The sequence below is a fragment of the Vipera ursinii genome (genome assembly GCF_947247035.1).
Source record: "Vipera ursinii genome assembly, chromosome: 3".
NCBI classification, from domain to species: Eukaryota; Metazoa; Chordata; class Lepidosauria; order Squamata; family Viperidae; genus Vipera; species Vipera ursinii.
The window spans coordinates 120,886,506-120,902,980 of NC_139516.1; the positions used below are offsets into that span (position 1 = coordinate 120,886,506).

At 37.8% G+C, this 16,475-nt stretch overlaps 1 protein-coding gene across 1 annotated transcript in view; it reads left to right on the forward strand.

The window, feature by feature from the left end:
- SORCS2 (sortilin related VPS10 domain containing receptor 2) overlaps positions 1-16,413 on the forward strand; it is a gene marked incomplete at its 5' end in the record, with an annotated part of 106,657 nt that extends 90,244 nt beyond the window's left edge. The window contains 8 exons of the mRNA XM_083358328.1: positions 3,854-3,977; positions 4,321-4,433; positions 5,575-5,700; positions 7,510-7,609; positions 8,200-8,302; positions 10,325-10,479; positions 12,951-13,030; positions 13,299-16,413. Coding sequence (XP_083214454.1) covers positions 3,854-3,977; positions 4,321-4,433; positions 5,575-5,700; positions 7,510-7,609; positions 8,200-8,302; positions 10,325-10,479; positions 12,951-13,030; positions 13,299-13,322 — 825 coding nt within the window. The 3' untranslated portion in view covers positions 13,323-16,413. The remainder of the gene's footprint in view (positions 1-3,853; positions 3,978-4,320; positions 4,434-5,574; positions 5,701-7,509; positions 7,610-8,199; positions 8,303-10,324; positions 10,480-12,950; positions 13,031-13,298) is intronic.
- Positions 16,414-16,475: the final 62 nt, after the last annotated feature.

Below are 16,475 nucleotides of genomic sequence, written 5' to 3' on the forward strand. Positions count from 1 at the left end.
CTCAAATGCAGACCACCTGTAAAAAAAGGTGTGAACTGCTAGGGATGAGCAGGTCAAATAAAGGAGGGAGACTTGGATTGTGTCAGTCAATTTCAAGCTGACTTCTATAACAGCTCTCTAATGCAGAAACCGCATAGCACTATGTGTTGCAGGCTTAGGTTGTGTTTTTGTTAGCAGTTCAGACTGTACTCCTGAGTGCATGAGATCTTTTTGTTCACTATCCATAACTCCCCCTCTTGATATGCGGAGTTACTTTAATAGTCAATAGTGAAGGTTGTCCTGTTAGAAATAGTGTTACTCCCAATCCTCAGTCCCATTAAATGGAACTAATAGCAGCACTTTCACTCATGTAAGTGTGACTATCAGATAGTTTAACCACTCACAATAACAGTGCCCCATATGAACTATGATTATGGCAGGTTTGTTTAGCAACATCACACCAACAAGCCTATAACTCTCAATTAATGTTTGCAAACATGGTGGTTCAATAGGCGTCTAGTTCATTTTAGAATTTTTAAAGGAAAATGTTCCTGAATTGCTACTACATGGAGACTGAAAAGAAACTGTGGTAATTGATAAGACCACACAGGGCATCTAATCTTGAATTGAGAGTCCTTCATGTGAAGGCAGAAAGTCCTTCATCTAATGGCAGAAAGTGAAGAGGAACTAAAGAGCCTCTTGTTGCGAGTGAAGAAGGAGAGTGCAAAACTTGGGTTGAAACTAAACATTAAGAAAACCAAGATCATGGCATCCAGCCCTCTCAATTCCTGGCAAATAGATGGGGAAGAAATGGAGGTAGTGACAGATTTTATTTTCCTGGGCTCCAAGATCACTGCAGATGGGGACTGTAGCCAAGAAATTAAAAACGCTTGCTCCTTGGGAGGAAAGCCATGGCAAATCTAGACAGCACACTAAAAAGCAGAGACATCACCCTGTCAACAAAAGTGCGTATAGTCAAGGCTATGGTCTTCCCAGTTGCAATGTATGGCAGAGAAAGCTGGACCATAAGAAAGGCTGAGCGCCAAAGAATTGAAGCCTTTGAACTATGGTGCTGGAGAAGACTCCTGCGAGTCCCTTGGACTGCAAGGCGATCAAACCGGTCAGTCCTAGAGGAGATCAACCCTGACTGCTCTTTAGAAGGCCAGATCCTGAAGCTAAAACTCAAATACTTTGGCCACCTAATGAGAAGGAAGGACTCACTGGAGAAGAGCCTAATGCTGGGAAAGATTGAGGGCAAGAGAAGAATGGGACGACAGAGAATGAGGTGGCTGAATGGAGTCACTGAAGCAGTAGGCGTGAGCTTAAATGGACTCCAGAAGATGGTAGAGGACAGGAAGGCCTGGAGGAACATTGTCCATAGGGTCGCGATGGGTCGGACACGACTTTGCAACTAACAACAACATGTGGGGGAAAAAAGCTTCAATGCAAGAAACTTCTGAACAAAAAGTATAATGCCTTGTGAAAAAAAATCATAATGTACATACTTATATGAGGAATATAATATTTAATAGAAGGATTTAGAGACTTTAGAAGATTTAGAAACTGTGAGAGAAATTAAGAAACTCCTGTATTAATCTAGTTGTCAGAGACTATGGAGTAGAAATTCTGAAATTAACTAGACACCTACTGATTTTTGATTGGGATTTAAGTCCAGATCAAAAGTTCCACTGCATAGTCTCTGACAACTAGATTAATGCAGGAATTTCTTAATTTCTTGTGTGTGATTCTGTTGCCAAAGAAAAATCAATATTAGGACATCTGTGTCATTATCAGACACTTCCAAGATGCCCTTCATCTACCACAGTGATAAACTGTAGACAATTCAAATAGGAGTCTTTGAGATTAAGTTACTTTCTTTCAGTTGAAATTAGTTTTTATCATGTTATATGCTTCCTGCTTCTATTTGCTTCTTTGTTTTAAAACTACGTGTGTTTGGGAGCCAGGGCAAGCAGCCATCTCCCCTTCTCAGAACTCTTAGAAATGTTGAAACCAAAGGGATTCATTGGAACCAAATAGGTTTGGGGCTCGGCCAAGCAAAGCATCCGGTCATCAATTTTAAAAAGGGGGAAGAAAGAGAGAAAAAGGAAAAAAAAACAAGGAAAGAGTTTTTGCAGGATTTTTTTTCCAGTTTTGAAAAACTGAAGGGTCGAAGCTTGTAAATGTAAATGAGGGTTATGAAAATGCATTATTTTCGTTTAAATGAAACCATGAATTGTATTATAATTCAATATTTTATTTTGCATTCATGATAATACAATAATAATATTGCTGATAATATTGTATAATGTTTTATTTTTCACATACTTGGAATCAATAGTCCTCTGTTCTGTAGTAGACAGTACTAAAATGTGGGGATTTTCATCAATTTTAAATCCTTTTTGCTGTAAAGAAAATGAAGGTTTCATGGATTCCCCCTTTCCTTCATTGAAAATATCTACGGGTAACATTCCTGCTACCATTTGGAAAAAGTGGATAGATGAGGGAATGTCTGCATGTTCACGAGGACATGTGTCTACTAAGGTACACATTAATAGGCCAGATCAAACAAAACACCTGTACTTTGTAAGTTGTGTCACAGTTGCAAACTTAAATGGGACCTGTGCATCTGTTGAGTGATTTTTTGCCTCTCAAAAACTATTAAAAAGAAACCACTTCTAGAGGCATGATAGTGATGTATGATATCTGAGATGAATAACTGGGATTTATGATTTTTTAATTACAATTTTTACCATGAAGATTTTATTTTTTTATGTTTCATTGATGAAAACTACCAAGTAAATTATTTGTGGCAGGTAGCAAACTGAATAAATAAATAAATGTGTGTGTGGGGGGGCTTTGACAAAAGAAAATCTAAAATTCTTGTTCAGAGGTAACTAGAAATGAAGCCTCCTGACTTTGAATCCTTCACCTTAGTTGTTGACATATTGGAACAATCTTTATTATTCATTGCTAAGAGAAATTATCTGTGTGTCTAATGAGTATTTGCATAATTGAAGCCCATTGACAATGGTGGGATTCAGACAGTTCACACTGGTTTGGGAGAACAGGGAACTAATTTTTTGTTGACCGGCGAATTGGCTAAAACCCTAGCCATTTTTCACAAGGCCCAGAACAGACCACCAGAAGTGCGTGGACACCACTTCTGGAAGTCTATTCTGAGCCTTGGAGGCCCGGGGGAGGCCTCCCGGGCCCAGAACGAACCGCCAGAAGCACATGGAGGCCATTTCCAGAAGTCTTTTCTGAGCCTCGAAGGCCTGGGGGTAGGCCTCCCAGGCCCAGAACAACCCACCGGAAGTGTGTGGGTTGTTCTGAGCCTCAGAGGCCCGGGGCAGGCCTCTAAGGCCTAGAATGGCCAACCAGAAGTGCATCTACGCACTTTTGGTGGGCCATTCTGACCCTCGGAGGCTGGGGGAGAGGCCTCCCAGGCCCAGAACGGACTTCTGGAAGCGGCGTCCACATAGAGAACTCATTCAGGTATTTAAATCGCACCACTGCCCATTGAGATATATCAATATTTAGTATTTATCAGCCTTGTTGTTATTTTTACTTCATTAGTTTTTGTTTTTGTGATGGAAAGGGTTGCTTTTTCCATTAACACTAACAATTGATACATGCAGCAGAGCAATTCATGGTGGTTACCTGCTGGTGACCCTGTTTTTGCTACACAGAATAAATATTCTAAGGACTATGTTCACATGTGTTTCCTGTGATATTTTAGTGAATTTCCAAATTAAGGAAAAAAAGACATTACTGTTGGCCAACATTTTAAACACCCCAAATTTAAAGATGAATATTCACAGTGGGGAAGTTTTTGGTTTACATTTATTTTCTCTCTGTCACTTATTTTCTTTAGCCAGTTCTTTCACTGGAAAATTTCTTGGTAACCAGTTTTGCTGAAGCAGGCAAAGTCAGAGTTACAGTTCAAGCTTCTTGTGGAAATTCTATGCTCCAAGATTCCAAGATTATTCAGGTTTTGGGTGAGGCACCATCCTTTTAATGATATTTAGTAATCATATGTTGTTATCATCCTGTAGTAGGTATTGTGAGTTTAGAGTTAAGTTTACAATCTACTGGATATCACAGCCATTGCAATTGCTGTGAAAATGCAAATCGGAGCACTTGCTGATATCTGGTTAATTCTATTCCTCCCATGATTTATAGTTATGTTACTTGTTGTTGTAATATAACAAGTTATAACTTCAGGATACTTGTTTAATACACATGCATAATTACATTTATAGAGTACTTTCAGTTGTTTTAGAATTGCTATTTTTAGAAGGCTTTTTTTCAATTATTTACCGTATTTCTTTATATTCCCAGATCATTATCAAGTACTTCCATTAAGGTTTTCTGAACATCTAGATTTATACAATCCAAACATACCTGCTTGGCGGGAGGATGTTGGTCATGTGGTAACGCAACGGATTGCCCAGGTACTCTGTTTGGTTATGGATAACTCCTCAGATTGTAAACTAGCAAATTTAAAGTAATTAAAGTTTCCATTGTGGCAGAGGTCGATTGTTCTTTAGTACATTACTTTTGATAAGTATATATTGGAATATTTCTTGCTACTGCTTTATTTTTTAAAAAATCAAGACTTTATTCCCTAAACTGGACTGACAGGCATTTTAATTATGTTTACAATTTTTAATTTATTTTTAATTTTTAATTTTAATTTATTGCACAGATGACTTTAATTTTAATTTTATCTTAATTTCTGTTATATGTTATTGTTGTTAGCCGCCCTGAGTCCTTCGGGAGATAGGGCGGGATATAAGTCCCATTAATAAATAAATAAATAAATAAATAAATAAATAAATAAATAAACTGTAGAACATTTAGAGAAAAAGGCCATCAGCTTTAGTTTTAGAAAAGTAACCCACAGGATGCATATTTTTGCTCTTAATTTTAGAAGGTGTAAGTATGTCCATATTAAAATTGGGTTGATATTTTTAATTTGGGTTCTGTCTAAATTATATTGGATATTGAAATTTGGATGGGGGAGGTGGGATTTATTAGGCAGCACATAAGGCTGAGGAAATTCTTCTAAAAATGCTGTGCAACATGCTGGAAAGTTCATGAAGGACTCTCTTTGTATCATTAAAGCAGCTGGGAAACAAGAGAACTGAAGTATACACAAGGGTAGACAGCTGGAAGCAACTGCATGTCCCTTGAAAAAGATAATGGCTGTTTTAATAAGTCAAAGAGAGGTCTTTGTATCTTCTCCTCTGTGTTGGCAGAGAACCTGTTTTTAAATATTTTCCTTGTCCTAATTAGAAGTAGCCTAAAATCTGACATCGCCAAACGAAACGTATGGGAAACTCTTAAGATAGTTGGATTTAATGTGTAAATTGTTGGAAAAATATTTTTATAAGCATCTCAAATTTTGGGTTATTTTATTAACATCTCTTCCCCCTTCTGAAAAAGTGTTTCTAGTGTGACTAAATAATGTCAGACATGATGCGGTTTCTGTGCTTACTGTATATCTGACTAAAACACTCAAAAATACATCAGATTCAAAGCCATCTCTAGTTGAAGGAGGTCATGGAGATCCAATGTTTTTTCTCCTTTTAGGAAACATGCTTACCCGAAGAAAGTCTTATGACAGTGATAAAACCTGGGCTACCCACCACTGCTGACTTTTATGTGCTTCGGTCTACAAACCATCCTGAAGGAAAGAAAAATGTATTTAATGATAAGGTACTCAGCTAATGTATATTAATCTGTGATGAGTCATCCCTGCCTGCATCTCATTCTTAGTGAAATTAATGGGAAATCATTCTCTTGTTGTAGGGTGGTGGTAAGTTTTAATCTGACAAAATTGTTCCCACAAATTGCAGCAAACAGGATTTGAGAGGGAGACTCAGAAGACACTGTCCCATTCTCTACATACATAGTTGCTTTTTTTTGGAGAGATAATGAGCTGCCTTTTGAGACACAAGAGAATCTTTGTTTTCTGGCTTTCCTGTGAGCCAAAAAAATTATTCCTTCGTTCACTCAGAAGACAAGAGAAACAAGGGATGGCTTACTTTCTTTAACTAAGAAAAATATTGAACTGGAGAGGAATAGAAATTACAAATGGGAAGTGGCCTTTTCCTCAACTCCTAGAGACAGGATGCAGAAATCTTGAGAACCATATCAGCTATCAGTTGGAGATTCCTGGTCCTCGCTTTAGTTAACACTAGGGTGGTGAAGCTGTCATTCCATGACTGAGGTGTCAAAACTGGCGGCCCCGTGGACCAGATGCATCACGCACAGGCCACGCCCACCCTGGCTCCACAAAGGCAAAAAAAACATTGCGATATGTCATGATACATCACGTGACGTGATCGGGTTTGGCACCCATGCTCTAAGAGATCATTCATGTTCATCAACATAGTATGAGGGCTCTTTCAGTGGGTCTGAGTGATGAATTGTGCATAAGGCGAGGGTTTCATATACTTCATCACAGTGGACTACAGTACTATAAAAAAAAGTCATTAATTCCTCTGGGCATCCTATGCTGTAGACATCTTGTAGCAAAATGTTGCCTGAGTAGGCTGTAATGACACACTAAGAATTGGGTTTAGATTCATGTGACTACTAGGCTATTATCTCATTTCTTACAAAATGTAGTCTTAGAAAAGATACAATGAAACAGGGTAACATTATATGCCCTTAGACCAGACATGTCAAACACAAGGCCCGGGGGCCGGATTCGGCCCGCGAAGTGGTTTCATGTGGCCCGTGAAGCTATCCTGGAAACAGTGAGGGAACGGCCCCCACTGCCTTGGCCCTGGCCCAGAGACCCTCCTCCTGCCAGAGACCCTCAGATCTGTCCCACGCCTGCCCAGGACCCCATAGGCACCCTTGATGCGAACGATGTAGAGCTGGCCACGCCCACCCAGTAGGCCATATGCACTTTAGCCACACCCACCCAGAAGGCCACGCCCACCCAGGCCACACCCACCCGGCCCCCTGAGGGCAACTGCAGTGCTGATGCGGCCCTCAATGAAATTGAGTTTGACACCCCTGCCTTAGACATTCTGCACTGGTACAAATAGCATCCAAACTTGCCTTAGGATGTCTTTTGTCTTATTTTTAGACAGGTGAAACATGGATTACCCAAGTGGCTGGATTTGTATACAAAAACATTATCCTCTCTTTTTGGCTAATTTCAACATACCTTAATCTGGAGGTATTACAATTTATTATGTGGAATTCCAATAGAAAGGTTGAAATAAAGGCAGGGATAGATAAGCATGAAATTGTCACTCTTCCAGTAACCTTTTTCTTGGCCTTACCCTGGGAGCTAATCAACTTGCACATAGAAGCAGTTAATAGTTTAGAAGCAAAGGTTCCATTTCATTGTCTGCATAAGTTGCATCCTTTATAATTTCCTGTTTTTTAGGATGTATGAAGCCAATTCCATCTCATCATTTCTTCCTTATTCTGAAGTTACTGAAACTTAACAGCAGAAATACACTGATTTGTTGTTTTGTATGACTTTTTAATTATTATTATTTCCAGCGGTTAGCTGTTATTAAGCAATCTCTGAATGCCCAAAACATCAGTTTCTTCATGAGAGGAGGAAAATGGGTCCTTGTGGTATTAGGTAGTTCTGATTCAGGTAAGCTATCTCTCCCCTTACCCCTCTCCTCTCTCCTCTTTCCCCTCCCTTCGTCTCTTTTTAGACAATCACAGTAGTAGAGTTTTCCCCAGACAAAATATTTTTCTAATATTTAAGCTATACTAATATTGATGGTAGATAATTCAGAATTATTCTGTGACAATAGTCAGCTTTATATGGATTACACCAAATAAAGCTTTTTTGTTTGCCCTGCGTTTTTTTTTTAACTAAACTTGGAAACTGAAGGGCTATATTATGAAACTGGTCGCCCAGGTAATTAAAATTAAGATATATTTTAACAGAGTCAAGGAACTGGAAGGAACTAGGAGGCGAACATGAAAGCAAGACTCGGGTTGATGTCCTGAAGGTGTTGAATTTAAATTCCTAACATCTTAAGGCAAAATATTCTGAAATCCAACACATTTGGAGAGTACACAGGGAGTGAAGGCTGATTTCATTGCTGCATCACTGTGGGGGGAAAAAAGTGTACTCTAGTGCAAGTTGCAGTTTGAACAGATAAATGTTTTAGGATGGATCAGAAAATGATTCTGCTAAAGATTCCACTTACCAGAGTTTAACTTTAATTTCAGATTCTCAGAGCATCAGAGGAGGCAATGGGTATTGGATGATAATGGCTCTTTTTGTCATTTCACTTGTGGTTATAGGAGCCATAATCCTTTACAAATTCAAAAGGTAAGTGATCATATACTTTATATCTGCAGTCTGAGGACGATTAATTTATTTTTTATATTATTTCACTATTATTTATTATTTGTCAGATTCATTTTATTTACCCAAAAGGAAAATAACCATGAATTTACAACTCTCCTTTCCCAAAAGAAAGAATTAAAAAAAATTGTAGTTAAAAATGTTTTTTTTACTGCTTTTCGCAGCTTTCCTGCCCTGCCAATTCCAACTGAAACAAATCTTGGATATTTCCATCTCTCCCTAAATGTGTGCATGCGACAGACTTCTTCTCTCTGTGTGTCTATTTATGTGTGTATAATTGTCTTGGTCTGGGATGGGATACGCAGGATGAAAAATAATAATTGCTAGTGATTAAATGCAGTTTCCTTGCCAATAGTTTTGGGAGTGGTTTTGCTTTGCCTTTGGTGCTTGTACTTTAAGGTACTCTTTCTATAAAATTAATTGATCCGTAATTGATTAATATGCTAACTATTCTCTTGCACTCAGAATTAGGTAAGTATATATATACATTTCCATACATACCTATTCCTTCCAGCAAAAACAGAAAATAACAGATGGGGATTGGATGAAATAACTGTATTTTCTGATATGTTTATAACTTTCTTTTTTTAAAAAAATTCAGCGCCATCTTCCTTTTGGGTAAATATGGTGTGAGGGCATGGTCAGATGATAAGAATATTTAAATCTATTCTACATGAATGAATAGAATGTTTTCACTGAATTCATTTAATTAAAGCAGCGAATGTTTTCATTTTGCCATGTGTTTCCATGTTACAAAGTCGAGTAGCTCTATAAAAATTTTTATAGCAACAAGAGTCCTTTTATCTTCAAGCATCCTTTGTCATTAACGAGCAATAGTCCATTGGACTCCAATATAGGAAAGTGTTTTGAAGCTAAACATATACTTTACTAAATTTAACAATTCTTAAAATGTTTCCTTTCCCATTTGGTGACTTACATTGTTCAAAGATTACTGTGGGAATTCATGAATGTGGCAGCAGTTACCTCTGTTATCTCTACTGAACTTTTTTTTCTACCAGTGAATTGCTGTATTCAATTATGATGTAAGGTTGTGGACATCATGTCTATGGAGATTCTCAATCATCCAGGTCACTGTTGTCCCAAAGGTGTTTTTTTTCCAAAAGGCAACTGGAGTTTCTTGGTTTTTTTTCTTTGAAAACATTTCACTTCTCACCCAAGAAGCTTCTTTAGGTTTCACTGACTGGTAGGGAATGGAAAGATTTCTATTCTTTGCAGTCATCTGGTTATTGGCATTCTGAGGGTCGTTCATTAGCTGTCAGTTAGTTCCAGGTTGGATCTTTCTTTAACGAGCTTCCAACCGTTGCTTCTTGTATTTTTTATGGAAAAAATGCAAAAGTTATTACTGTATTTTTTTCAAAACACAAAACATTATTTTATTTATAATCTAAATAAAATTATGAAAAATAGCAAAAAGAATAAAAATTCTTGCATTTTTATGAAAAAATATCATAATATCTATTGCAAAAGATAGCTTGTTTTTTTAGTATAGTTAGTATAACTATGTATAGTATAACTATGGAATCCAGAGGAATTGTGAGCTCTTGTTGAACCTGCCCCAAAGATGCTGCATTGTGTGCTTGAAAACTCTTAAGTTCCTGTGTAATAAGGTAAATGCAGAGCATTGAGCAACACATAAAAATTCCAAGATAATAATCTGAGTCTTGAGGCCATAGATTTGTTTGGGATATTTGCACAACATCAAAAAGGATTTCATAGTAGCTCAGTGAAGTCTAAATGACAATCATATTTGCAATGGATGCTTCCACCTATGGGTCACTCTTGGTAGATCAAGGCAATGCATTACAACAACTGCCGGCCTGCGGGCCGGTTGCATCATACGGAGGCCGCGCCCACCCCAGCCCCGGCAATGTAAAAAAAGTTGCGATACGTTGTGACATGTCACGTGACGTGGCGAGTTCGACACCCACACATTACAATATTAAAAAACTATCTTATGTTCTTAAGGAAATTACCAGGGAGAAATGTCTATGCTCAGATGCAAAACGAAAAAGAACAAGAGATGACCAGCCCTGTAAACCACAGAGAGGATACCCAAAATATTCAGGGGGAGGAATTCATTGATGACGATCTTGATTGTCAAACACTGGGAAATGCAAGAGGTAAATATAATTTCTTTATGAAAACAATGTATGAATCTAGTTGGTATTCAAGATGATCCCATACCATCTTATTTCAGCTTCCACAAAATCTTTTACAGTCATGTCAAACCACTGACAATATGTAACAGAGAGAAAATGCTAATGATTATTATGATTACTGTAAAGCACACTACCATGTGAGAGTGTTATTGGAGATTTTTTAAGAAAAATGTATCTTATGCTGAAGTAATTTACAGGACTAAAAGAATATTCAAGACTCAAATTTGTTGGTGTTAAATGTTTTAAATATATACATTAACTCATTGAAGCAGGCATATTAAAAAAAATCTTCTGACAGCATAATAAATAGTGTGTGTGTGTGTGTGTGTGTGTGTGTGTGTGTGTGTGTGTGTGAAAGGAGAATCCCTTACTATTGGGTGTACTGGTTGGACTGCTAGGCAGTATAACATCTCTGGGGCACACAGGTTCCCCGTTCTGTTTTAAATGATAGGGCAATTCTCCTTATATTCCCAACGCCTCTCATAAAGTGGCCTAACTGCTTCATAAACCTTAGATACCGTACTTTTATGTAAGATACTTCCGTGGACATGGATCAATACCGTGATCCTGGTTCCTGAAAATTAAATTGAACAGCATTGACAAAAGATGCCCGAAATCACATAAAATACTAACCCCTCACAACATTTGAGAGGGAGACCGCACAAATTCTGCATTTTTTTTCCTCTCCTTTTTTAGGTTTTTAAGGTCATCTGTCCAGTGCCTGAAAAGGTTGCTGATGCCTGGCCAATTATGTCCTATGGTTTTAGTAGTTTGGTATGGGATTATTTTACCACAGAATGAGTTTGAAGCAGAGAGTTGAATGGAAGCAGTGGCAGGAGAGGCATAGCATGGAAAACAAACCTTTCCTATTGATTTACAATTTATCTGTAGGGATGTCTCAAAAAGGGAAAATGGCAGGCTCCATGGTGTAAGTGAAGCCCCAACACTTATGCATAGGAGTTGAAGCAGTAGATGTTGCCATCTTGACCTTTTGGGTGCTCCACCCCTCTTGCTGCTTGTCTAACCTGGCTCACTGATAAGATGCAGCTGGATTGTTAGCTAAGATATTCAGTTGGATTCTGGTAACTTTTTCATGCTGGGAGGCAGGAGTGGGTGGGTAGAAGGGAGAGGAAGGAAATATAATAGTGTAATACAGGTAGGTAAGGGAATGTAAAATGGCTTTTTGCGTCTCCAAATTTTGGGTATCACCAACTAAAGATTGAGGAGAAATGTAATAACATCCCAGAAATCCTAGAATAAGTTTTTGGGAATAAAATAGAATAATAACTACAGTCGAAAAACATTCTAACCATATGAAGAAGTTACGTTACATTGAAGTAGCCATGGAGTAGCAGCAACGCGTCGCTGGATCAGTGATGTATGTTTTGATTTTTAATAATAGATATTTTTTAACAAAATATTGAAGAAAATTACTGAAGTTAGTAAGCGATACCAAAAATGCTTGGGTCTGGAATGTATTGAAAAGGATGAAATAATTTCCTAATTGCCTTGGATTCTCAATTTCCTGTTTTGCTCAGGGTAAAAATAATTTTGAAGAGAGATTCATTATGTTTGTATTGCCAGATGAATCATATTTTTTTTTTGATAAAAGAGCCATTCCAGAATATTTTTCCCCCTCTTCATTTCTATCATCTCTTCATATTGCTAACTGGAACCCATTACAACTTTGATGTGCATTCTCTATCCAAACCTACCAACATGTTTTTGCACTGATTCCTGTGATATGCTCTGATTCAGTTTAGGGACAGTCAAGCATAAATGGAACAACCCTAATGTTCCATAGTGGATGATAAAGTGCCACTATACCTGACTGCATTTCAAATTAGAGCCAGGAAAACATGGCTTCAAATTCTCACTCATCACTATAAAACTCAAGGGCTGATCTGGATTACTCTTAGCCCAGCACAACCTTGCCTTTCCCTATGCAGGGCACTTTATAAATGTCTGGATTGTAACTTCCAGAAGTGTCAGCAGTGGCCATACTGCTTGGAAAGTTCTGGAAATTAGTCCAGAGTTCAGAAGAGGATCATGATTTGAGGAAGTTTGGTCTAATGCAGAGGATATTGTGAAGGTAGAATGCATGCAAATGAACTTTTTATTTTAGGATTTCTTAACAATAGAAAATTATTCTCTACCTCTTCTTACTAGAATTTTAAATGTTTGTGAGAAGGTCATTTAAATTTGAAAGGCCCTTTTGTCACCCCCGTTTCACTGAAGTTATTGATAAGTTATTTTTCTGTGCATAATATAATGAAGCAAATTGAATTTTCTGTTTTCATATTTTTGGAAAAAAATTATATGGCATATTCCTCAGCTCACCCATCCATTTCTGTTTCTTTTGTATATTTTATGTTGCCTACTTTATCGCCATCCCCACCTTGGGACTCCTCCTCCACACCATTACCTTGCAGTGACTCCTTCTGGGAGAGGTGGAAACTTGAACAGCTACAGAGTTCCCTTATTGCTGATGGCAGTCAGTGTCCAGTCCCAGGTCAGTGTACGTTGAAGGGAGCCCGTGGGCCCGTCCTCCTTTCTCACCTAACTCTGCTTGAATCTGAAGGTTGTCTTTTGGCTCAGAGTTGTAGGAATTCATGAGGATTCGACAATGGCCAACATTTTCAGCATTACACCTCAGTTCTGCCGCACCACTTCCACACCCTTCCACTGTGGCAGAATTGTTCCTTGAATAAAAAGGGGGGTTTATTTTCAATGCCCTATATAATTTGCTAATCTTGGTGCTTTGTTTGTTTGTTCCATAGGCAATCTCTCAGGCATGGTTCTGAGCATTAGTTCCAGGGAAATGCACAGTTACCTGGTTAGCTGAGACAACTCAACCTATATTCAAGAATCTTCTACTGTGGGTCCCTCCTTTCCTCTCTGAAGAATTCACTGCTAGTGGGAAGGAGACTGTCTCGAAGATACAACAGCCATGTGTTACTTGGAAAACACAGTAATACGCTTTGTGTTCATGGCTGCTGACCTCAGACTAAGATAGCAGATCTGTAGCCCTAGGCATGTTTGCAACCACTTTGTCTGTCTCTGGGTCCCTTGGCTTATTTACGTCCACGTAATCAAACTCATTTCAGACTTTGTTCACTGTGGTGACATCAGGCTGCCATTCTTAAGGCACGAGGGTTAGTTTTAAAATAGTTGAAACAGAAATGGGTGAATATTTGGGATTTTTTTTCCTAGTAAATCAGCAACTTGAATCAGATATGGCACATTTCAGAAGGGATGCATTGAAGAGACAGGGTGATCACTCATTGGCATAACTCTTCAGGCCCACTGGAGATCTAGATATCATCTTCCTTCTATTTCAGAATATAATAACTGATGCTGATGTTGGAAAATGAGTAGAAGCTTTTTGTAATATATCACCAAAAGAAGCTTTCAGCTTCATTTTGCTCCCAGGTCAGGTTCGTCCTAGTCTGACACCCCCATCTTTTGGTCAGGATGTTCCACTAGGCTTTCTGTCACTTTGCAACCCACACCATAAAACAGCTTGGGCTGCCTTATCTCTTCTTTCGTTTCCAGAACAGCAAGTGTAATTACTTTTTAAAATTTCAGTAGCTTTTTTGTATCTTTTTACACTTTCTATTTTTATAGCTATAAAAGCATTCTTATCTCAGGATAATGCTGTCAAAGCAGCCTATTTCAAATTTGCTATTTTATTCTTTTTTTCCTATTTCTACTTTGGGGCTGAACAAACTAAAAAATATCACTGCCTTGGATGTGTTTGACAATCGGGTGAATCCAATTTGATTAATTCCATTTAAATAATTGCACTTTTTTTCAATTTCATCCTAAATATCATGCTTCATTTTTTTCAAACTGGAGCTAAGCGAAGTCTTAACTTCTACAGGCAGGAAATAATTTCTATTGTTATTTAGAAGAATGGCGAGTTTAATTGTGAACATGCTTGTTTCACCCCAGTAACTTTATGGAGCAAAAAGTGCAGTGGTGCTTGTCAAAGAAGACACATATAGAAAACTAGCCACAAAGTAGTGTAGAAATAATACACACGTAAGTGCACATTTAGAAAGAGTTTCCGAACATCAATGAACGATCCTTACAAATCACTTGTGCTGCACTTAATTGTATGTATTACATGACTGGGTCTCCAAGGTGCCAATGAATTCTTTCCACCGAAGGCACATTCCATTTTGTGTTGTTGTATTTCATTCTCATGTGTGCACAAAAGCAACTACTGCAGTACTGTGTCAAGCACAATGCATTCAGGAACTGATCATTCCAGCAGATAGAATAATGCTGCTGGAAATGAATGGCAACATTTATTTGCCACCTGCTCAGGATCTCTCTGTCTGTCTATGCAGCAGAGCTCCTAGTGGCCTGCACATTTTCTTATAAAAGAGCAACACTTCCCCACTGCCTTACCTGTACAGAGAATAATTGCAGTTGAAAAAATATGGAAGTCTAAATGTTCAAAAGCAAAAAGGGCAGCTTCTTCATAAAATGTTTTTATTCTTGGTATTAAGGGACAGAACTCTTCATTTTACTATTTGTGGTATTTCTGGTACTGAATTTTTTTTTTCAAAAAACCCACAATTTTTGTGATGGAAAAATTACTGGTCCACTATAATTTGGAAACACGTTTAAAAAGCAACCCTAACAATGCCGCAGGATGGGCAGATCGCAAATCTAGACTCCATGTTTTTTTTTTACAAATCTATGAATGATCAGCAGTAAAAAGGGTACATGTACTGATCACAGCATAAACATCTGATTATGTTATTTTCCTAAAGTGAAAACCCTTGTTTCTAGCTCTTCTCTTCCACAACTGGTGATAGAGTTAAATGAAGGGTGGTCTTTGTCTGAGATGTTACTTTACTTCATTGCTGTTCAGCAAACTTAGAATATCCCAAAATTCACACTTTCTGTTTCCTTGTGTAGGGTAATGTCTGTTTTAAGGTGGGGGCACTACATTGCAGTACAGTACAGTACTGTATATTATTTGTGGTTACTGTAGATAGAGCTACAACTTCTCACTAGCTTTACTAGAGGGAGAAGCTCCATCTACACAGATTACTGTTTTCATATTGCCAACTCTTACTGAAATGGGTGTTATTCACGTCAGTATCTTCTGGACCCTACTATATGTATTTTACTCCTACCATCTCGGCTCATTAAAAGGTCCCTCGGTTTAACGTTTCTCTAGCGGTTTCCCCCCTCTCCTTCTCCCAATAAAGAGATTTTTGTTTCTGCAAATGAAGAGAGCAGGTTGGGATCTAGCCACTGCAAAGAAATTTCAGTCCAGATCTTTTGATACAACATTGCTTTGCTCTGTAAAATGCAAGGGCAGTATTTTTAAGGCAGCTTGCTTTCATTATTGTTTGAAAAGCTGCTGGTATGTGGTTTACAACTGTGGTTAAGCCAACAAACAAATATTGGTAATTGCATCTCCTGAGAATGAATAGAAGCAATACTTGTCATAGGAATTTTTTATAGAATAAAAAGACTGGATTCTTTAATATTTTCTAGCCTTAGATGCAGGTATCTCTTATATTGGCAGATTAGTTCTTGAGAGAAATGTTTGTTGCATCATTTGTAAGAAAACCACTTTGTACAGCATTTGTATAATTGAAATAGACTGATATGAAAGAAGTAGATTTGGTTGTAAGAGTCGGATATTTTTGTGACACTGACAATAGTGAGTCAAAACTGGACTTTTCTTCAGAAGCAATAAATTTCACCAAATGCCAGCATTTTAAAACATGGAGAAACAAAAGACTGGAATGCAGAGAAACTTTATTTTTCCTGCTGGCTGTTTTCTCATGTGGTTCTTCCCCTGTCTAGATATCCAGGTATATATTTCTTCCTGCCAAGAATGCTTTCCATTAAAGCTTTCCACTGATATACAAACAATAAGTTTATTTTTTTTTGGTCACACTTCAATATATAACATGTAGTTTACCCTT